Source organism: Hyaena hyaena, unplaced genomic scaffold, assembly GCF_003009895.1.
Source record: "Hyaena hyaena isolate Hyena2069 unplaced genomic scaffold, ASM300989v1 scaffold_126, whole genome shotgun sequence".
Taxonomy (NCBI): domain Eukaryota; kingdom Metazoa; phylum Chordata; class Mammalia; order Carnivora; family Hyaenidae; genus Hyaena; species Hyaena hyaena.
Window position 1 is genome coordinate 3,141,477 of NW_024080759.1, and position 24,308 is coordinate 3,165,784.

A 24,308-nucleotide genomic window follows, 5' to 3' on the forward strand; every position below is an offset into this window, starting at 1 on the left:
AAAATAAATAAAACATTAAAAAAAGAAAAAAGACTGGAAGATAATATACCACAATGAGAATAGTTACAGGGTTGTGCGTCCTTTTATGTGTTTGGGCATTTAGCATTCATCTGTATAGTTTTTTATACTTAATAATTTAATAGATGTTTCTTGGCTTTTTATCATATGCATACATACCCTATTGTAGATGTTGGGGATCTGATGGAAGGTGAGACAGGAAAGCTTCTTGCCTTCATGGAGTGTTCATTCTAATAAGGCTGATACAGTAAATAGGCTAACTACAGATTGCGGCATATACCAGAAAAGATGGAGAGCAGATCATTTGTCAAGAGGAGACTATGTAGATTTCCCTGAGGTGGTGACATTTGAGTGGAGACTGAAGAATTAGAAGGAGAAGAAGAACACTACAGCAAAGGGAACAACAAGTGCAAAAACCATGAAGTGGAAAAGAACTTATTTTCTAGAACTATGAAAAGGAGACCAGTATGTTTGAAGGGCTGAGTTACAAGAAAGGAGGTTCAAGCAGTGGGAAAACCCCAGACCTACTAGCCTGCAAGACCACAATCATGACTGTGGGGTTTGTTTTATTCTAAACATAATTAGAATCCATTGAGCATGGCTCTTTTCTTAACGAGAAGACAATTAAAAAAACCCAGACTGAGAGAACAGTTTGATGAGGAACCATTTGAGCTGCCAGCCTAAGAAATATAGCTTCTCAAATTACGTGAGAATTTCATGGGAGGAGAGTGGCGGGAGACATGTGTCTTGAGATCCAGAACACTCTTCTTTGACATGATGCTTCAATACGGGAGACCCCATATGAGGTCCTTTTCTTCTGTACCTGGCTACAAAATCTAAAGTTGGCCAGAGGACTTCAGGAAATGTGCCCTCCCTAAGGAAAGAAGGATTAACTGTAAGATGTGTCACACCATTCCCAAAGCAGTCCTCATGCAACTTCACCCCTACCAGCCTGCTGCCTTGACTTCCCAAGGCAGGAAGGAAAAGACTGTCCTCTCCTCAGCTCCAAATCTGCATTTTCATGCTTTCATGGAGAATTTTAAGAAAATCCACTCAAATAATGTTTTCATTCCCCTTTTAGATTAGGTTATACCTCTTCATGGTTCCCTTCTATATGTACTGTACTGTAGGGGCTTCGGGGCTAATGTTATTCGTGGTAGTTTTGGAAAAGTCCTCTTTGAAAAGTGAACGTCACAGTTAATAACTATGCTGATAAGCAAAAAAGTTAAACTGACCATTTTTCTCTGTTAAAAAGTTTTTAAATTGCACTAAACGCTTTTTGGTATTATGACATAGTGCATATCTTTTCCGTATATAGTCACAATTTTGAGGCGATAGGTAAATAAATAATAAAATCCTGATCAGGTTTAAACTCTACTCTTTTTGTCAGCCATTTAAATGTTATTGGGAAACATTTTCATTTCCATTTAGTAGAGTCAGAGTTCTATAGTGTCGTGTTCTTGAATAGCTTCTGGTCCTGCATGCCATTTCTGTGATCCTAATATATCTATTTATATATATCTAATTGAGGGATTAGATAAGACTCTGGGTGTCTAATCCAATTCAGACAGGCTGTGAACTTTCCCTTCACTTCTGAAAACTCTTATGCCTGTATTGGTTAAGGCATTAGATTCTCCACTTGATCGTAGCCAAAAGGCCGAGAAGCGATGGGGCATTAGATTCTCATATGAGATAGGACAAGGTGAATCATCTTTAATATCGACTGGAGAAATTTTGTCAGATTATAAGATAGTAGGATCCTCTTATCCACTGAACAATCTGTGTGTGAATTTGGGGGTATAAACTGATCCTTCGGGTTCTCTCTCTTTTTAGTTATCATAGCTGACATAAACCTGTAGTTACTTATATTGAGAATGGCGACCCGGGCTCAGAGCCGGAAAAGGACTCTAAAATTGGTGGGATCTTTGGAAATCTCCTGATCTGCTTCCTGACCTTATCATATCTCAGGTGAGGAATCTAAGCTCTGGAGAAGTTGTAGTGTTAGGTGGTTTCTGGTAGAGGTGGGCTGAAACCTAAGGTTTATTTGTGTTGCCTGTGGGCTGTGGACATTCAATATAGCTAGTTATTGGACTTTTCTTAATTAGAGCCCCGCAGTTAGGAGTGAAAACGGTTCTCCTGGATGGGATCCCTCCTGTTAGAATGGTTCCATTCCTTCTCAGCTATAAGACTGAGGCCTTTCTGATCAGGGAACATAATTGCCACTTTGCACAAAGAAACAGTTTTCCTTTGTGCTGGGTGCATTATCATATTTTAGGGGTTCTGAATGTCCTTCAATACAGCCTGGCAAGTAAAATTTCTAAATGTTGAAAATCTATTGAAAACTCATTTGGTCAAAAAGTTTATATTCATATTCCCCGTATTTTATTAATGCAACTTTCTTTCTCTATTATATTTTTCCTTACTGCAAAGAAAGATAAATGATTTGGAATGACCAAATGAGAAGAAAACCAAATGTTGAAAAGGAATAGAAGGGAAGATAGGTCTTTGCCTGATTTCCTTTGACCCTGTCTGACTTCCCTTTACATACACGTAGTACTAGTTGTCCTGGTGTTCTTTTCATATTCAGCACATGGACGAGCTTGGCTTGTTCCTTTGTTAACTCAGAAGCCTGCAAATGATGAAAAGGTAACATATTCGGCAGGTCAAATTTGAGACAGTTTTCTGAATTAAACAAAAAATTGTGTTCAATAGCTTCCTCTAAAATTAGGGAAATTGGATCAACTAATGTCTGGAGAAGAGGAAAGGGTATGTGTCAGAAATTTGTGTAAGGCATTAGTCAATAAATATTTTAGCATATAGATCCAAAATGTAGCCAACCAACTTATTGAAAATAGTATCCCATTCAAAACAGCTAATATTTCCCAAGCAAATATTTGCCTTTTTAACAAGAATACCACATATATACAAATTGATAAGTTTGATTCATTTTCTATAGTCTGCTCGTTTTTACCTTTCTGGATACCAGGGTGTGCTTGCCATCACATGTAAAGATGGATGAAAATTTATTTTCTGGTTGATTAGAAATGTGCACATCCTTGAGTTTCATGTGGGTTACAGATGTCTTGTGAGTAACGGATGTCTTGGCTTTTGCAGACTAATTGGCAAAAAGGGGGAACAGGGGCTTATTAAAGGGGTGGGAGGAGACACAAGAAAAGTCTTTCTCGTGGGGAAAACTCTAATAGACCGCCTTATTATGGGTAATTACCTCTTCCTTTAACTTCATTTGCTGTCCCTTTCCGTATGACTCAAGTACATTATAATGGGAAAGTATAAAATAAAGAAACATAAGGCTGGACTGCTGTCTGCTAACAGCCAGATTTATCCTGTCATGGAATATTCTAGTATAATTGACTCAATTAACATCAGTCTTTTAAAATACAAAATATGAAAGCATAAGTCTAATCGCTAAGGGCAGCTTATGTTTTAATTGGCAACACAAGGGTTCTATGTTGAGAGTGGTTGATATAAATATAATTTAATTATATACCAAATGTGACCATAAAGCGGTTTGGTGGGAAATGAAAAATGCAAGACTGAATATATTGTATGTTAGATATACATCTTAGGTTTCTTTTAATTTGCTGTTTGTGCTCCATCAGTGCTATAGTACTGCCAGCTCACCTGGAATAAATGAGAATATTTGACAGATGTTTGAAGCCATTATCAACAAATTCTCAGTTTTGTCGATGTTTTCCATCATGCACCACTTAACATAAGGTGGCATTTACTATGTCATAACTCTATCACCGAGGTCTGAATTAATCTTCTGATCGGTACCTGTTAATTAAAAGTGAAAGATTTTTATAGCTTATTAAATATTTGGAGAGTATCCACATTCTTCCTTGATAAGAGCTATTATGTAATCATTTTTATAAGGCACTAGTAGTATTTCTAAGAAAAAGTATCAGGTTAGGTATTTAAAGGTTTGTACTTAATACAAAACTTAGACAACCTGAGAGGTAAGTTATTTCTGTAGATGCAAAGTACATGATGATTGACTTTTATTTAACCACTTGTCTCCTCAGAAAATAAGTAGGTAGAATTTGTTTTAAAAATACCAACTGTATTTTAAAAGGTAATTAGGGTAATACAGATCAAAATCTCAATTGTCAATTGTTAATTATTAATTTCTTTCTGCTGTATTAGAATTATGTTTTGTTCAATTGCTAGAAACCAGTGAGGTAGCAAAAATGGTGTATGTACCTGTCTTTTTAAAAAATATGTCAGCTTTGGTAGAACAGAAACAACATTGCTTGAGTAGTCTAATAACTGCTACATTAATTCAGTTACTTGATCTTTTTGAGCCTCATTACATTCTCTATAAAATGGAGATGGTGACAACTACCTCCCACACTGTCACTGGGAATTAATACGTAAAGATAAACACACAAGAAACTAACATATGTTTAATTGTTGAGTGCTTTATGGTTGTTTTCAATCGGTGGACCTATATTCCATAGTTAGTTGCCTTGATTTCCACACTAGGCTTCTTTTGGAAATAGAAAGTTCATGGAGACTTTGGTGAGGACTCAAGTAACAACTGGTTTGAGACTGTGTGTCAGGAGAGTTCTTCTTCCCAACTTCAGCCCCTTAAAATATGAGGGTAAAGAATAACCACAGTGGATTAAGTTTCTTCAATGTCAGCATTTTCTATATTTTGTAATTGGAAATATCCATCAATTATAAAATCTTAGAACCATAAAATGGTGGCATTCTATGAGATTTCAAGATTTTTGGATTCACGGCTCTGACCCTGGTTCATTTCCCGTTTTCAGAAGAGGGCACTGAGGCCCTGAAGGTTAAATGTCTTCTCTAATATCAATGAACAAGTTTGTGACAGAGGTAGGACTGAGACCTTTCCTGAGTTCTTTATCTGGACCATGGCCAGACACTACCCTGCTGTGTGGCTGTCTAGGTTCTAACCTGGGATGTTAAAAGGAGAGCATTCAACTCACTCCACAGAGTAGAAAGGGATGTATTTCTTTGTTATGCCTTTTAAATGGTCTGTACACCCTAGTTCATTCAGCCATTCCTTTATGGATTATGAATGTATTTCAATTGTTATGTAATCTAACTAGCTTTACCTCCTCTAGTAGGAGAAGGCATGGTCATTAATGTTTACATAATACTTCCTGTGTGCCAGACGTTGTCCTAAGAGCTTTTACATAGATTAATTTATTCTTCACAACAACAGTATGAGGAGGTATATTCTTCTTCTCCTCCTCTTTCATATAAGGAAATGGAGGCACAGAGGGGTCAAGTAATGACCAAATTTCAAAGCAGGTATAACTGGGATTTGAAGGCCATTGGTAGATCAGACTTGGAGGTACTAGCGAGATTCCACCGTCAGAAGACACCTACGTGGATGGATAGTCATTATATGAACTCTCTTTTATGTAAGGAAAGTGACTTAAAGCATTTTTAAAATCACCTGGATTTTATATATCTAGCGCTACTGAATCCTAATCAGTGTGGATTATAAGGTTCTACTATAGCACATAAATATCAACAAATGAGTATAGTTGACCACTGAACAACATGATGTTAGGGGCACCAACCCCTCACACAGTTCAAAATCTGCTTAACTTTTGAGTCTCCAAAAATTTAACTACTAATAGTGTACTGTTGACTAGAAGCCTTACCAATAGCATAAATAATTAATATATACTTTGTATATTATATGTATTATATACCATATTCTTACAGTAAAGTAACTACAGAAAATAAAATGTTGTTAAGAAAATCATTAGGTGGGGGTTCCTGGGTGGCTCAGTCAGTTAAATGCCTGACTCTTGATTTCAGCTCAGGTCATGATCTCATGTTTCCTGAGTTCAAGCCCCACATCGGCCTCTGCGCTGATGGCGTGGAGCCTGCTTGGGATTCTCTCAGTGCAGAGCTTAATGTGGGGCTCAAAATCATGAACTATGAGATTATGACCTGAGCCAAGACCAGGCTTGGCTTAACTGACTTAACTGACTGAACCACCCAGGCGCCCCAGTACTTTACTGCATTTATTGAAAAGAAATCCATGTATAAATGCACTTGTACAGTTCAAACCCATGTTGTTTAAGGGTCAGTTGTGTATTTATTTATATTAATCACCCCTGGAATAAATGGAGGAGTGAGCTATATGATTGGTCCAATGTTGGTAACAAAATAGTATTATATTTTATGACTGTCGTTCTTTTAGACCATAGTAATAAAAAGGTTTATAGAGATGGTATCTTACCAATCAAGAAAGGGCACCAAAGGAAAGATAATTTTTATTGTTCAGTATATAACTTGTTCATTCTTATGCACCCAGTTATGTAGGAATATTATCCGTATTTGTTCTTATATTGGTATTTGAAGTTGAGTATAAAAATTGTCATTTATGTATCAAATATTGTGCAGCTAGGAAATTAGCTGTAATTTCAGCAATTAGCAATTTAAAGTCTTTAATTTCAGTAAAAATGATTTTATGATAAAATTTAGTACATTCAGATAATTGTGAGGAGCAGTTATCATTTAACAAAAAGCTCATTAAAGTAGTAATACAAAAGCCTTATTTAGTATTGTACTATTTAAAAACAACATAATTAAATAAAATTTGAATAAATTGTCACAACCACTGGACTTCATGGTGAGAGATACTTTACATAAGGACAGAACAATATGGCATCACTTTAAACATGTGAGTAAATGTGTGTGAGAGGTGTGTGTATGTGTGTGTGTGTAGTAAGTGGGGAGGAGTGAGGAAACTTGTGCACTGAATAGATTAATTTAGCAAAGTCTAATTTTTAAAATTTTATTGATGTAGATATACTAAATTCTACTGTTGATGTGTTATGTTATATGGAATAGATGTGTTCATTAAAGAGAATTGCCTGAAGTCATGGTCTATGTTCAAATGACTCGTATTTTAACATGTATTTCTTAGTGAAGAGGGGGAAGTGTAATGGCTCATTAGTGCCTTAAAGGTTATGTGACAATAGCAATAATATTAAAATACCATCAAATATAAATGTAAAGAATCACATTATTATTTTTAGAGTGGTAGATTTCTATGGTTAGGTTTGTATTTAGCACATTGACATAAAAGTTTAAAGGAGAAAGGGTAAATGAGCAGAGCATAATGGATGTTGGGCTACATAGCGCTCTAACCACACTTTACAAGTGGTGCTGGACAGCGCCCCTTGGGAGCTGTGTTACTGTTTCCTAGCATTTCACAGGAGCTATTGATTTAGAAATAAGCCAGTTGAGTTTCAGGAGTGACTTAGATCATGGACAAGAAAATTATTTTAAAGTATAGTGGTAACAGAATAAATTCACAAAAGTACAAGTAATAATAAAAGATGATTGGGCTGCCTATTTAATAAAACACATGACTGAGAAGTACTAACAGTAGTAGCATGTATTTACCCAATACTATTCATTTAACCCTTCCACAATTTTCATTAAGCTTGAATTCTTATAGTCAAGTATTATGAAATAAATTTGCATGATGTTTTCTGTATCTTCAAGCTTTCTGCCTTACACTTCCAGGATTGAAGTGTGTATGTCTTTTGTGTGACTCTTCAAACTTTACCTGCCAAACTGAAGGAGCATGCTGGGCCTCGGTTATGCTAACCAATGGGAAAGAACAGGTGATCAAGTCCTGTGTCTCTCTCCCAGAGCTGAATGCTCAAGTCTTCTGTCATAGTTCCAACAATGTTACCAAAACTGAATGCTGCTTCACAGATTTTTGCAACAACATAACACTGCACCTTCCAACAGGTAAGGCATTAATCTTTGTTCATCCCAACTTTAACTTTACTATTGGGAAATTAGAAGCACAGTAGAAATCAAACTATTGGATGCTTCTTTAAATAAGAAAATCTGTTCTACAGTTCTCTCCTTTTTCTGACTGGTAATATTCTCTAGATCATAGCTGAGATTGATTGTTTATAATTGCACAAGACTGTCAAAACATCGACAACAGCATAACAATTTTGTAGATGTTTATCCATGTGAATTCTATTTTAAGAAGTGATTAATGGACCTAAAGTAAAATGTCCATTTGTATGGATTCTTGTAAAGGAAAGAAATTAGAATGTGTACCAAGAAAAAAGAAAGAGAAAAGAGGGCAAAATTAAAAATAGTAGAATGCCAACTTTTATGGAGATGAAATCTGCATAGCTTCTTTGCCTGTCTGCACTCAAGAGCAAGTGTTCATGAGTAGGAAGATGGAGGTAGAATGGGATGTAACTCTTCTCTATTGTGCAGATACATTCTTGCCTCCCCCCCAGTTTTGTGCTGTTTTATCCTAATATACAAGACACTGAAAATCTGAATCTCATCTTTTGTCAGTAATTTGGAATCTGCAACTTTCAGGGATATTAAGTGGCAGTCATTAAAATCACAAACTAATTTATGACATGAAAATATTCTGTAGTGAATTTTCCTTAATATTTATTAATTTAGTAATAATCCAGTGCTTGCTGATATGTTTACATCTATACACAGATATGTAGTTTTCCTTACAAAGCAACATTTTAAGGTACTGTTATACAAGCTTAGGTGTTCCTGTATCACCATATCAATATTCTACTTAGTCTTTTTAACCTATTATTTTTTTCTATAAATTCACTGTCCCCCTTTTTTTACTGAAGGATATTTATTTGATGCAGAAACTCGGCATCACTACCATAAATGAGAAACCAGTTTTACTTAGTGTAAGTAGAAGATAACTATAACTATGTACATAAGCAAAAATAGCTACTGCATTTCAGTTGAGTATTTTGTATTATTTTGTTTGTTTAAAAGGGAGAAGAATGTGATGTTAAAGACATACTAGCACAAAATGAGGCTTGTTGATAATCAGAAAAACTGAGAGAACTAGAGAAAAAATTATCATGTGATTCATTGTTATTTAAATCATGTTTGTTGACCACTCCAAGTCATCTCAAGAACCCTTAGAATCATTTCTCAGGGACATGTGCCACCACTGGTATTTATCCCAGTCTTTGGGAAACACTGTCCTAAAGCATTACACTATATAGTACATAAGAAGTCATACTTGGCATATTTCATCCCCAAAGCTACTTGCAGTCTTGATCTTGAGACCACACTTATTCTCTCTGTCTCAGATTCACAGACTTCCTTGGTTTGGTAGTGATCTGGCATCTATTCTTCTGGATACTTTTCTTCTCTTATACTTTCTCCCATGCATGGTTATCTGTGGGCCCAAGACACCCTGAAGTGAAGGTTTCCTAAATCTTATGCTGGTCTTCCCATGACCACAATACACAAGATTAAGGAGGGTGAGGTAGGTCTTGACATTAGCCTGTGGTCATGGCACCTTTGATATGTCTTCCCAATAATGAATTACCCACAAGACCAAAGTCTGCCAGTCAGAATGGGCACAAGACAGTGCTTTGACAACAACAAAAGGTCTTAGAAGGTAAATAGTTCATATGCAATTGGGCAAATTAAAGATGCTTACTTAGTGCAGCTAGAATGTAGGTCCTTTCCAGCCTAACTATAAACTCAACCTAACTACTGAGAAGCTTATGTTCTACCCTCAACTCCAGGTAGGAACCAGTCCATTTTAAAAATCAATTTTATTGAGGTATAATTGGATATGGTGAAATGCACACAATTTGATTGTATGGTTTGAGTTTTGACACACACCTACCCCAGGTGACCACTACCACATTTACATTGCCTCAAAATGTTCTCGATCAATCCCCACTTTGACGAGGGCTAGACAACTGATCTCTTTTCTGTCACCGTAGATTAGATTTATTTTTCCCAGAGTTTTGCAAAAACAGAGTCCTTATGGAATATATTCTTTTGCATTTGGCTTCTTTCACTTAGCATGTTTTTGAGATTTATTCATGTTGTTGGATGTATTACTTGCTTGTTCCATTTTTACTGTGGGGTAATATTCCATTATATAGATAATGGATGTCCTACAGCTGTTGCTGTTTTCCTTGTGGAGATTGTTTCCATGTGGAGATTGTTTATAAAGGTGCTGTGAACGTTAATGCGCAAGTTTTTGGATATGTTTTTCTTCTTGTGAAAAATATGTAAGAGCAGAATTATAGGATCATATGATGAATGTCTATTCATTTTACAAATATTATCTCCCAAGTAGTTTTGAAACTGTTTGTACAATTTTATATCCCCAACAGAAATGTATGATGATAGTTCCATTTGCTCCATATTTTTACAATCATGTGCTATAATCAGTTTTTTAAAAAAAATTTAGCCATTCAAGTGATTGTGTAGTAGTATTTCATTGCGGTTTTAATTTTCATTTCCCTGATGAATAATGACGTTCAGTTATTTTTTTGTGCATATTGGACACTTGCATATCTTCCTTTATAAATGTCAAATCTTTTGCATTGCATTGCATTAAAAACACTGGATTATCTTATGGTTGAATTTAAAGCTTCATTATGGATTCTAATACAAGTCCTTTATCAGATATGTGTATTCTGACTATATTCTCTCATTCTGTCAATCGCCATTTTGTTTTCTTGAGCCTGTCTTTTGCAGAGTAGATTAAAATTTGATGGATTATATATTTTTATTGTTATAATTCACGTTTCATGTCCTAATTGAAGAAGTCTTTATCTATGCAAAGTTCATAAGTATTTTCTTTTATGTTTTCTTCCAGAAATTTTAACATTTCAGCATTTACATTTAGGCCTGTATTCAGTTTAAACTTAAGTTTTCTTACTATATGAGGTTTAGATGAAATTTATTTTTTTACATAGAGATGAAGTTTTTCCAGCATCATTTGTTGAAAAATCTATCCTTTGAACATTAAATGACCATATATATGTGGGTGTATTTCAGGCCTCTTTATTCTGTTCGAGTGCTATGGATGTCTGTATATATATCGCTATTAAACTTCCTTTATTATTGTAGCTTTGTAGTAGGTATTAAAATCAAATTGTGTGACCTCTCCAACTTTGTTCTGTTTTAAAATTGATTTGGATCTTCTGAATCCTTTGCATTTCCATTTCCATTTTAGAATTGATTCGACAATTCCTACAAAAACACATGCTGAGATTTTTATTAGATTGCATTGAATATATAGATTATTTAGAGAAAACAGTCATGTTGACAATATTAAATCTTTTGATCCATGAACATAACATGTTTTCCCATTTATTGAATTTTCCTTCAGTTACTCTTAGCAGTGTCTTGTGCTTGTCAAGAAACGGGTCTCATATGTATTTTCTTGAATTCATCTCTAAGGATCACAAGGTTATGGATGCTGTTATTAATATCTCAATGTTAATCATATTATGAAAATGAAAATAATAATTTTATATATTTACCTTATTTCCAACAAGCTTGCCAAAGCACATTATTTTAGTGTTAGTAGCTCTTTAAAAAATTATATGGTGTTTTCTACATACTCAGTCATCTTACCTGTGAATACAGACAATTTTGCATCTTCCATTCTGATCTGTATGCATTTTATTTCTTTTTCTTGCTTTTTCACACTGGCTAGGACCACTGATATGATGATGGATAGGAGTGGTAAGAATGAAGATACTTGCCTTTTTCCTGATCCTAGGAGGGAATGCCCTTCCCATTTTATGATTAAGTATGATTTTAACGGTAGGCTTTTGAGATTCCTGTTACAAACTGATGAAATTTGCATTAATTCCTAGTTTGGGGAAGGTTTTTCTAATCCTAAGTGAATGTTAAGTTTTTTCAAGTACTTTCATGAATTTTTTGAGATTATAGCAAGATTTTTCTTCTTTAGTCTATTGATATGATGGGTTACATTAATTGATTTCCAAATATTACTTGTAACAGGGAAGATATGTGTTGTCTAGCCAGTAATTAATATGTCTACAGAAAATGCTATCTGACATTTATTCAATTCAAATTTCTTAAACTAAGACTTTTTTTCTTTTAGTGATATTCTATGGTAAGTTGACATTAAATTGAATAGGATTATATGTGCGTCATCTTGTGTCGGGATGTTCTGTCTGTGAGGCAGCACTAAACGGTTATTAGCTGTATTTGGAACAGCAGCTGTTTGGAAAGGAACTTCCAGGCTGAGCACTGAACACAGGCAGTGCTGAGAGCTCCACTGTTTTCGTGTCATCAGTGAGTGTGATTGCTATCCCCTGCTCTGGCTAGTAGGATTTATCAATTTCAAATGCAGTTACATAGATATGCAATATATAAAAGCACTCTGAAAAGTAAATGGTGTGACATTTCTGCAGTGTTAGTGCTTCCCATCACATTCTTGGACAAAACAGGGAAGAAAACATACAGAGGTCACCAGAAGAGATTAAGGAAAATATAGACTTCTCTTTTTGGTTCCTCTGAAAGTCAAGTGGATCCTTGCCTCTTGATGGTTTCCCATCACTCCCGACTATGGTGCCATCTTGGGTAGTGATTAGATGTAGGTGTAGTAACCAAGGTTCATGATATTTCAGTTGATGCTATTCTAGGCTTAAGTCCTATGTGTAACGATTGGGCTCTTGCTTTGTTTCTTTGTGATAAAATTCCTACCTTGAACGCAACCCTGGACTTTTTCTCTCCCTTCCTCTCTCTGCTTGTTCAGTTGTAACTCAGCAATTGGAGACCTGTAGGCACTCACTCTTTCCCTCCTAAAAATCCTTTTCAAGTATTTGGCTCTAATTCCTAAAACCTTAGACTAGTGTTTTTTTAAAGTTTATTTATTTTATTTTAATTTATTTACTTTTTAATGTTTATTTTTGAGATAGAGAGAGACAAAGCATGAGTGGTAGAGGGGCAGAGAGAGAGAGGGAGACACAGAATTCAAAGCAGACGCCAGGCTCTGAGCTGTCAGCACAGAGCCTGATGCGGAGCTTGAACCCACGAACTGTGAGATCGTGACCTGAGCCAAAGTCGGATACTTAACTGACTGAGTCACCTAGGCACTCCAAGTTCATTTTTTAATTTTTGAGAGAGAGAGAGAGAGAATATTCAGGCATGAGAGGGGGAGGGGCAGAGGAAGAAGGAGAGAGAATCTGAAGCAGGCTCTGATAGCACAGAACTCAGTGTGGGGCTAGAACTCCCGAACTCTGAGACCATGACCTGAGCCGAGATCAAGAGTCGGATGCTTAACCGATTGAGCCACCCAGGCACCCAGACTAGTGGCTTTTATACATGTTTCTACTGAGACACACAGAAAGAAATATATTTTATACAATTTCCCCCAACCTGCATGCAAACACTACTGAAATAAGACTTTAACAAACTATTCTTAACCTGTGAGGTACCTTATGCATTTTCCTTAAGCAAAAATGTTGGTCAGACCCTACTAATAGGTTGTTCACAGTTTAAGAAACACCACTTCAGTAGATATTTTAAAATACGGTAATTTAAAATGGAGCAGACACTTATTATTTTAATTTACTAGTACAAAAATCTATTAAGAATCTAGTTACTGTTTTAATCTGAAATGTTTTCCTTCTAAATGGCCTTTGAAAACCTTTTACCCATTCATTTTTTATACTAAGTTATATTAGATTTAAGTAGAATGAATTTAGATCATTGTAAGTAAGATTGAGTTACATCACATTAAATTCAATCATTTGCCCTTAGAAAACATACTTTCTCTAACATTGCACATGGGTTTAATTTTTAGAAGTTAATCATACTTTTTTTGATAGAAACAGTTTTATAGTTTGACAGAGATATATTATTAGAAAACTTGCTTCCTTCCCTGAAGCTTATTGAAGTTGGTATCTTTGATGTCACTGGAGTGACCTTCCAAGTTCAAGTATTATCACAAATATTTAGAATTTTTTTCCTATGTAAAACTTGAAAGGCAAGATCCATTTCCAAAAACAGCCATTTATTTGACTGGTATTTTGAGTTCACATCACTACTAACAGCAAATATGTCATTATTTTTATAAAATAAGTGTAGTACTGAATATTTTAAAATTAAATATAGCTTATGCAAATCAGTTAAATAAGAGAAACGTATACTTTATGCAGTGTACCTTGTCTAATGTATTCTTACTGTTTATTTTTAGACCAGATAAGAATAATTGTCTTCAGTTCCAAAAATATACTTTTTCCTTTCTGGATGCTACTTTTCTTGTTCTGACTCCAGTCAGACTCCAGCTCTGACTTTAACTTAGTATTCCCAGGCTTCAGGAAACTTCTTGCCTCATAACTCCTGCAGATTGTCCACTCTCAGCTTCCTCTGCATTTAGGAGAAAAGCCACTGAGTGGGAGAAATTTACCTTTGAAAGTAAATGGGAAAGGTGCCTGGGTAATGATAGGGGTGACTGGCTCAGTTGGGTAAGCATCCCACTCTTGATTTCAGCTCAGGTCATGATCTCACTATTCATCACCAGCCCTGTGTTGGGCTCTGTGATGACAGCTCTGAGCCTCCTTGAGATTCTCTTTCTCTCCCTCTCTCTCTGCCCCTCCTCCACGAATGCACACGTGTTCTCTCTTTCAAAAAATAAACATCTTTAAAAAATGTAAATAGTAAATTCTTAACTCTTCAAGAATGTTTCCATTTCAAAAATAAAAGACTTATTTACACAAATTGATGTGCACTTGGTGGGGGGCCGGGGATCCAGGAAGGGCACACAAATAGTAATAGATGAGAAAGTTCCATTCACATCGGAAGGTGTTTGGATGTGTCTCTATGATAGGTTCTATCTGTGAGCCTTCTGATAAGTTCTCCTCACTTCTCACAATTCCTTCATGGAGATTGTGTGAGCTGGGCCTTCTGTAACTCTTCTCTATGCCTCTTGAAATCTTTCCCCTGTTGTTTTCTAGTGTTTGAATCTCTGATAATTTTAATATCTACAATTTCTGTGAGTTTGAATGTGATTTTTTTTTATTTTGCTGACTCATATTTTGGTGGCTACTTTCCTTACATGTTTTGTGATTTTTTGAATGTGAGCTCATGTTTTTGGGAACCATATGGTAGAGGAAACTTTTAGAGCCTACATTTGAAATATGTTCCTCCAGAGAGGATTTACATTGGCTTCTGCTAGGTATCTGGGGGTGTTACCAACCGAAACCATTTAATGTTTTGATTAGGTTTATTTTGGTCAACATACAATGTGAATTAAGGCTCTAAGCCTGTGTATGGTACACACTTGGGATAAGAAACACTTGAAGATATATTTTTTTCTTTTCTGCTATACCAAAGTCAAGGTTGAGATAGACACATAGAGGAGTGCACACCCTGTCTTTCTCTGCAAAACATTCTTTTCTTTATTTTTCATTTAATGCCATTCATAGTTGCTAGACTGATATGAGGGTCTCTGATCTGGCCCTTCCCTGTCTCGGGAGCCATACTTTATCTCCTGATCCTGTGCTACAATCTGGTGAGCTAAGCATGTAACCACCAGGCGGTGGCTGGCAGATGCCTCCAGGGTAAATAGCAGCCCGCGTGCTCAAGCGCCTCTCTGGGTTTTCACTTTATTTGTGGCTTTGAGCAATTCATTTCTTTTCCCACCAGCTTCATCATGTAATGAAAAAAGTTTTTCATTTGTATTTTATTCAGCATTTTTGTGTGTGATGTACGAAGAAGGGCTTCTGTGGACATCTAAAGTGTAACTTGGCAGAAATGGAAATTCCAGGATAGTTTATTTTTGAAATGATGCTGGCATAATTATCTATCCATCTGGAAGAAAACAGGGCTGTACCACAGTGTCATACCATATACAAAAATAAATTACAGCTTAATTAAATATCTAATTGTGAAATATAAAACAATTTAAATGTCAGAAGAAAATTTAGAAAAAAAGATTTTTATGACTTTATAGTATGGAAGCTGTTTTTAAATAAGACAGGAAATCCAACTGTTATAAAAGGAAAAGAGATATAATTGCATGCAAACTAAAATAAAAATGAGTAATGAAAGATAACATAAATAAAACCAAAGATAACTGGAATACAGGACAGAAATATTTGCCATGTGTGTGACTGGAAAAAAGGTAACTATGAGAAGGTAAAGAGCTCATGTGTGTGTCCATGCATGTGTGTGTGTGCATGGCAAGAGAGTGGAAAGAGAGAGTGCTAAAGAAAAAAATGGGCGAGAGATACAAACAGAAATTTTACAGAAGAAAATATTCTAAATGGTCAAGTATCAAAAAGATGTTCAACATCACTAACAGCTGGAGAGATGCCAATTAAACAACTATTTTTTCCCACCCATTAGATTTGCATAAGTTGAAAGAGTGATGTATCAGTCAAGATGTTTTCAACTAAAATTATCAGAAACTTAGATAATAATGTCTTAATAAGGGAGTTCAGTAACTCAACATGATAGGAAATCTGGAAGTAGATTGATTCTATGATTCGTTAACAAAAAGACTCAACAGTGTCACCAGCTATTTCCAGATTTCTTCTTATGGGAATTGGTAAACACCCTTATTGTTTAAAATATTATTATATAACTTTCTGATACTTTTTTCCCTCATGTGTGTCTGCTTTTTCTAATAAGGAAAATGTTGGGTTTTATTATCAGGCTTGAAGGATAGCAAAGGTCAAGAAACATGATTTGCTCAAATTGAATCATGTAATAGAAGCCACCATGTTGAGCAGAGATATAAGAGGTCTCTTTCCTTATTGCAAGTTTAAACCAGATGTAAGCCCATCTCTAGGCTTATAACTAAGCAGAGCAGGAAAAATAAAAGATGAACAAAATCTGTGATCCTAGCCTGAACATCACATGGATCTTAGGCCTAATTTCCCATTGCCTGAGTGGTACAGGGACTCTTCAGAGGAAGAACTTTCTTTAAGTTAGTTCTGGACTATTAGTGTGCCAAAGTCTAGAAAAAAGTACCAGCTCTCTAGAGGTAGGTCTCAACCAGACAAAACAGAAACTTCTGCAAGGACATGAGCAGTACCTTGCGAAGAATAAGCACCCCAAGGACTCAGGTATGCAAGGCAGCATTCATGAGCAAGCAGAAGAGAGCACACAGCAGAAAGATCACAAAAGTTTCATATATGGAATTATCAGAAAATAAATAAAGATGAAACATTCTTCTTTTAAAAAACATAAGGCAAATTGGAAATATTTTTAGAGAATAGAAGATTACAAACAAGTGACCTACCAGATTTGAACAATAACGGAATAAAACTTTTTAAAATTAAAAATAGAGCAAAACTTGAAAACTTAATGATAAGTTTAACAACAATTAGAATAATAACAGCTGTGGAGAGAATTCGGGATCTGAAATACAGGTCAGAAGAAGTTATTTTGTATGCAGTTATGCAGAGAATACATAATGGAAAATATGGATGAGAGGATGACTAAGAGATGATTGCAGTAAGAAGATTTAACGTGGGGAGCCTGGGTGGCTCAGTCAGTTAAGCGTCCGACTTCACCTCAGGTCATGATCTTGCAGTTTGTGGGTTCAAGTTCTGCATCAGGCTCTGTGCTGACAGCTCAGAGCCTGGAGCCTGCTTCAGATTCTGTGTCTCCTCTTCTCTGTGCCCCTTGCTTGTTCATACTCTGTTTCTCAATAATAAATACATATTTTAAAAAATAAAAAAAGAAGAAGAAGAAGATTTAATGTGTGCTTTTTTGTAGTGGTCCATAGAAGAGGAGACAAAGGTTTGGGCAAAAGGAGTCTCTGCAGAAGTAACAGCTCAGAATTTTCCAGAATTGATGAGCACCAATCTATAAATCTAAGAAATTCAATGAATATCAAGAGGAGAAATAAAAAGATTTCTAAACCTTGACATAGCTTAGTAAAACTACAGAACACCAAAGACAAAGTGAAATCCTACCAGTTGGCAGACAGAAAGGTAAATGAAATTCAAAGGAGTTCAGAAGAACTGACATTGTCTTTTCAAGCGAAAAGTAAAGAGAGAAAAGTGGAAATTTACCTTCAATATTCTAAAAGAAAAGAAAAGAACTGGTAACCCAGAATTCTACCTAGCAAAAGTATTTTAAAGAACAAGATTAAGTAAAAAACATTTTCAAAGTAACACAAATAGCGAGTTTAACATTATCAAACTCTTTGATAAAGGAAATTCTAAGGGCATACTTCAGGCAGAAAGAAACTATACCAAAATTCTGACATCTAGGGAAGGATGAAAAACAAACAAAGTGATAAATATGTCACTATATCTAAAGAACATTAATCTACAACAGCAATTGTGTCCTGTGAGGTTTTAAAAAATAAGATAAAATGGTCATTCAACACAAAATGCCATTTTTATATACTATTTATGTCAAGAGAGGGTGAAATGGAATTAAAATTTTCCAAGGGCCCTGTTTTGTCTAGGAGGAAGGTAAATATATTGTTAATCCTTATGCTTTGAAATGTCCCTGTAGTAACCCCTAAATTATTTCTGAAAGAGTAGAATGTGACTACATACCTTCTAATTTACAGTGGGAAACAGGACAATAAAAACTATAGAAAAATAGTAAATAAAAAGGAAAACCATGAGAGAGAAAGAAGAACACAACAGATGTGACAAAAAGAAAGCATCCAAATGTTACTTATCCAAAAGTAATCCAATTAATTACTAATTAATTACTAATTAATTTAATGTAAATAGACTAAACAATTTTACTAGGTTGGAGAAAATGAATCAAATTAAATGCTTTAAAAATATCTTGACAAATGAAAATTTACAGAAATGTTGAAATTATTTTGATGGAAAACATATGCCACACATATATTAAACAAGCAAAAATATTGGTTTATTTATGTTAATACCAGACAAAATTAACTTTAATGCAAAATAATTACTAGAGTTAAGAAGTAGCTTTATAATGACTAAAGTTTCAACTTACAATGGATTCTTAATAAATTTAAGTTTTTATGTACTTAAATATGGAGACATAAAGAATAAGGAGAAATGGAGGGGTCCACAATCTCAGAGGGAGGCTTTAATATGCCACAGTCTTGGTAATTGATAAAACTATTAGATAAAATAATATAAGGTTGAAACAAGATGGCTTATGAGCAACTTAATTTTTAGAAAATTATAACAAACCTGAGTAGTCTTATGACAGTAAAGAATTTGAATCAGAAGTTTTAAAAAGGAGTACAAAATATTCCAGAAAGAAAAATTTAAAGTTCATAAGTCTCTACCAGAAAATTTTGATAAACTTCCAGGAACAGAGACTTCTCACACAAACTCTTCTGAAATGTAGACAGAGAAGACACTCCTTCATTCATTGTATGCATAACCTTGCTATCAAAACCTAACAAAGACAGTATAAAAAAAGAAAATTACAAGCCATTCTCATTCATGACCATGCATGCAAATATGCCAACTTTAGTCTGGAGCCGTATAAGAAAAGGGATTCTGAGAACCACAGCACAAGGGCAAGAAAATCATTATTTTTCCAAATCAGGGTAAGGGTTACCCTTGGGGAAGGAATAAGGTTGTGATCATGTGGGGGTATTTCAGATGGAGGAGAAAGGGGGGAAGGGAGATGAGGGGGTTGGTGATGTGTGGGAGTTTATAAATCTTTTTATACTTAACGTACCTACATAATATATGGACTTTTCTGTTTATTCATTATATTTCACAACAAACATCAAGTTTCTAAGTAATGTCTATGGGAGGTTCCACATTCTATTAACATCTGAGTTGGTTTTGGAGTATTGTGCAGCTGAGGACATTATGTATCTCTTTCCTTAGAACTCTTATACAGTACTGTCTGACTTTGTGTGTGTGTGTGTGTGTGTGTGTTTGCACATATGTTCTTTTTCTAACAAAAAAATCCAATAGATCAAAGTTTATTGTGTCTATAGATAAGTGTTTCAAAGACATCTAGATTCCTCCAATACCCATTTAGTATCAGGACCTAGACTTCCAGCTGATTCTATAGCTGTTCTCCTAACAGACAATATTTTGAGCCACTCTTACAGGGAAGTGTGGGCATATGACTGGGTTCTGGCAAATGAGATGAGTGGCAGTGTTTAGAAGAACTTCTGAGAAGACCTGTTAAAACAGAACGGCACGTTATTACACCCCCCTCCATCACACTGCCTAGGAATAAAGGTTGGAGTTTTAGTGGCTGCCTTGGGCCGTGAGGGTGATGACTGCACAGAGATGGCGACGAGAAAGCTGACAAGAGCCCGACTGAAGACTTCCTGGTGTCACCCTGCTAACATTGGACATCTTCAACATCTTTGGGTTTCTTTTACATGAAAGAGAAAAGGAAACTGCTATTTGGTTTCCTCTGTTATTTGTAGCAAAACCCACTTCTAATGAACTTAGAAACAACAAAACAAGTCATCCAAGAGTTCTACCTCCTTCTGGGTTGTATCCAGTCCACAGACAGGTTTCGATTGTACAGTTTCTGGAAAAGGAAATAAATTTAACATTGTTAAAAATTAAAAGTTCTAGGTTTCTGGCTTGTCCTTGAAAAAGCAGTTATGGCTTTCTTGAGGTCTTCCTCATTAATTAGTTGGTTGAAACTGAGAAGTAACTCATTCTTCCTTAGTGGACATGGGCTTTCCCTGTTTTTCTTTTCATTCATTCATCATTCATTCATTCATTCATTCATTTACTCATTCAATATGTAGTGCGCTTATACCCACTGGCCTAGAGTTCCCATTATCAATAGTTTAGTATATTTCTACTTTAGCATAGTTGAGCTATTCTGCTTAATACGATTTTATATCTTACTATTCTCCCTTATTATTAAAACGTCTGTCTTTTCTTTTGTGAAGGAATCACATTTTGTTGCTTGATTATTTCATAGCTGGATTGCATTTTGGTTTGTAACAAATGATTTCTTTTTTTTTTTTTAATGTTTTATTTATTTCTAGGAGAGAGAGAGACAGAGTGAGCAGGGGAGGGTCAGAGAGAGAGGGAGACACAGACTCTGAAATAGGCTCCAGGCTCTGAGCTGGCTGTCAGCACAGAGCCCGACTCGGGGCTCGAACCCACGAACCGCGAGATCATGACCTAAGCGAAAGTCGGACGCTTAACCGACTAAGCCACCCAGGCGCCCCTGTAACAAATGATTTCTTATGACTCTAGGTGACATCAGAATCATGCTCAGAGAAATAGCTATGATGTCAGACAGCATCAAAAACACTCTAAAATTTTCCATGAAAATTCATCTAGGATAAGGTTAGGAAACCAGGGCAAGAGAAACAGGTTATTTACTGGGTTAATTTTGATAGGAATTGCTATTTAGTTCATGCTTACACTAATTACCACCTTTCATAGGGAAATAGACTATTCAACAAAAACATTCAAGTTCCAGGTATCTTTATTCCTATTCTGCTACTAAAACATCCAGTGCTTGAAAGGGTAAATGTAGTAATAATTTCCTTTCAGATTTCACACACTATTTTAATGATACTATTATATTTTTTGCTTTACAAATAATTGGCTTCCATAAAGAAAAGAGACTCACAACATTAAAATATTGGGTGCTTTATTAACCTCAGTCCAATTTTCATCTTCCTGTTCTGTTCTCAGTTGTGTAAAGAGAAAAAGGAAAATTATTTATATCAGTCAGGACAGGTAAACAATGCTTATTGATTAGGTACATGTCTAAATTAGACTTTCATTTAAACCAAACTAAAGGATTACATCTGAAGGAAGATAAACTGCCAAAACATTAGAATTAGATTTATCAGAAATTAAGAATTTCGAAGGATGCTATAATTACAAAAATTGCAGGCCCAGATATTATTATTCTTTTGGGACTTTAAAGTCTTGTTATTTGCAGCCCTTTTAAAAATTCATTGTTGTTTTCCAACTTTTTCATGGTTTTCTATTTTAAATGAATTCATTGCTGTAGCCAGTGTAAAGTGACATCTTCATGCTGAGAAACACTCACGGGACCCCTTGTGGAATTGTTCTGCCATCACATGAACAAATCCATTTATAGCTCATTCTCTGAGGATTCGGTGCGCACCTGACAGGTGTGCCAGACAGGGTATTTTCCCCCTCCCTCCATAAAACTGAAAGGTGCTATGATTTTTATATTTTGGAAAGTGCTATGAAACAGAAGCATACAAAGAAGTCAAACTTGTGCTTTTAAAGTTTAATATAGGAAGCATTTCCTATCTTGGGAAACAAGTACACTGATTTTGGTTATGAAATTTTGTTCATAGGGATGTAATGGGAAAATGGAAGTAAAATTTATAACCAATTCTAAATTGAGGATTTCATACTATGTAAGCCCCTACTCTCAGTAATCCTAAGTAAATACTATTACCTGTTTACTGGAATACTTTTTGGGTGATTATCACGTACAGGACACTGGGCCCAGTCAAAATAGGATTATTCACATCAGTCTTCCAAGTGAATAAACCGCTTTGTGTAAAAGCGTTTGCTGTGGGAGAATTTATACTAGCATGAACTCTAGGACAGAGAAGCATAACTTCTCCCTCATGGTCACTGTTTTCAAATGTCTTCTCTGAACAAAGCTTTGCCGTGAGCTGGGGAAACAGCGATAGGAGAGATGGGTGCTACTTCCAAAGATCTTTCATTTTTTCCCATGTAAAAGGTTGGCTTAAGAAAAAAAAAAACCAACCTGAACTATTCCTTGAATAGTTACTATCTAATTTCTTTACAAATATGTATCATTTGTGAATATGTGCTTTGCTGACACAATTAATTAGTTTTTAGGTCCATGTGGGGCAATTAAAAACTGCAGAGCTGATTTGAATACTCCTTTCTACATTTTCTTAATCTCATCTCTGCTTAAGTTAAACTCTACATTCCCCGTGCCAAAGGTTATATTCTTCAATCTCACATTCCTCATTCAGTAAAATATAAAAACATTATTATTCTTAAATTCAGACAAAAGTGGACAAAAGAAGATTTGAAGATACCCAGTGTTCCTCACATACTCCCAGAAGCCCAGCAACATAGAAGAGCTGTCAGGAATTATTTTTATCTGTGGTGTGACCTGCATGCTATAAAATTATGAAATCATGCCAGGAGAAGACAGACAAGGTGGTGTATGCAGGCAGCCATTTTTAGACTGAGCACTAAACAATGTAGGGCTCATTCATAGCCCATCTGATTGTTAAAAAGCAGAAATCACTCTCATGCTATTTCTGTCGCCTTCATTGCTCAGTTGAATCTCTAGGTTAAAAAATCTGTCCTTGCTCAGTACCTGAGGTTCATGTTGATCAGAAACAACCTGTCTGACATGATTGTTCTGTCGAGAAGGGTGACCATTTGCTGTTCCCTATAGTGGAGTATGTTGGCAGAATCCAATTGAACAAACTTCTACCTGAATTATTCCTGATGACATTCATAGGGATCACGGTAAAGAATGGTAGGCTAGGACCAGCTCCGGGTAGTGTGGGGCTGCCTGCAATTAGTGAGTAGAGAATTAACATAGGAATGTTAGACAAATAAACCTGGTATTTTTTACTTAGCAACTGAGACCATTCTATTTCACATGTGTAGATTTCCCACATGTAAGTGCAGTTCTATATTGTTTCATATTGACTGATTTATCATGAATGGAATTCTTCATGATGATCTTTTCTTATCTCCCACTGCCCTTGCTCCTATGTAGTTTTCTTATGTTTTTTTTTTTTTTTAATTTTCAAAATTGCTTTGGAATTGTTCCCTACGTGGATCATGTATTCCTGAGCAGAGTTTAAATTCCATCAGGATATGGACTGTGCCCCACTTCTGGGCATCTGCCCTCAAGAGTCATTCTCAGTGCAACGTTATACAAAGCGATTCATTGGGATCCAGTCTTTTAGGAGAGTAGTAAGAAACTGATTTGAAATGCATTTTCATTATCATCAAGCAACTGTTTGAAATGATGGTATCCACATTTACTGATGTTTTGAAATGGCAGGTTAAGGGAGGTTCTTCATGAAGATTTGGGAGATTTCTTAATGCTTAGCATCTCACTTTTTTGGAAAAATAAATGATTCCTGTTGAGCTAGTTAAAAAGTTAACTCTGATCATCTTAGAGGCAATGTGTTCTCTCTTGTTTTACCTTCAGACATTACTTCCACATTTCCCCCTAGAAACCTGTGAACTAAACTAAACTAAACAAAGCCCTTTCATTGATGTCACAGGCCTGTGTCATAGAGGGTTTATAGGGTAGATAGATGGACCACATCATTCATTTGACTGCGGTGGCATTTTTTCCCCATGTGCCAGGACAGAAATAGACCCATCAGAAAGCATCTCAAGGAACATTGTCTTTTGGGGTGGACTTGATACCTGAGAACAGACTACAAGCTGGGGGAAGAAATGCTTCCCCTTTTGTGGAGGAATAGATGGGGAGGCAGTTGAAGATTTGCTATTTATACATTCATGGATCCAACCTTGCAGGGTGGTATCTTTGCAGTTGGGCAAAGCCTT

The 24,308-nt window shown here is 35.6% G+C and overlaps 1 protein-coding gene across 3 annotated transcripts in view; it reads left to right on the forward strand.

Moving 5' to 3' along the window:
* Window positions 1-7,625: 7,625 nt before the first annotated feature.
* ACVR1C (activin A receptor type 1C) overlaps window positions 7,626-24,308 on the forward strand; it is a 41,707-nt gene continuing 25,024 nt past the window's right edge. For all 3 annotated transcript variants that reach the window (XM_039237543.1, XM_039237544.1, XM_039237545.1), the window contains exon 1: window positions 7,626-7,794. In XM_039237543.1, coding sequence (XP_039093474.1) covers window positions 7,641-7,794 — 154 coding nt within the window. In that variant the 5' untranslated portion in view covers window positions 7,626-7,640. The remainder of the gene's footprint in view (window positions 7,795-24,308) is intronic.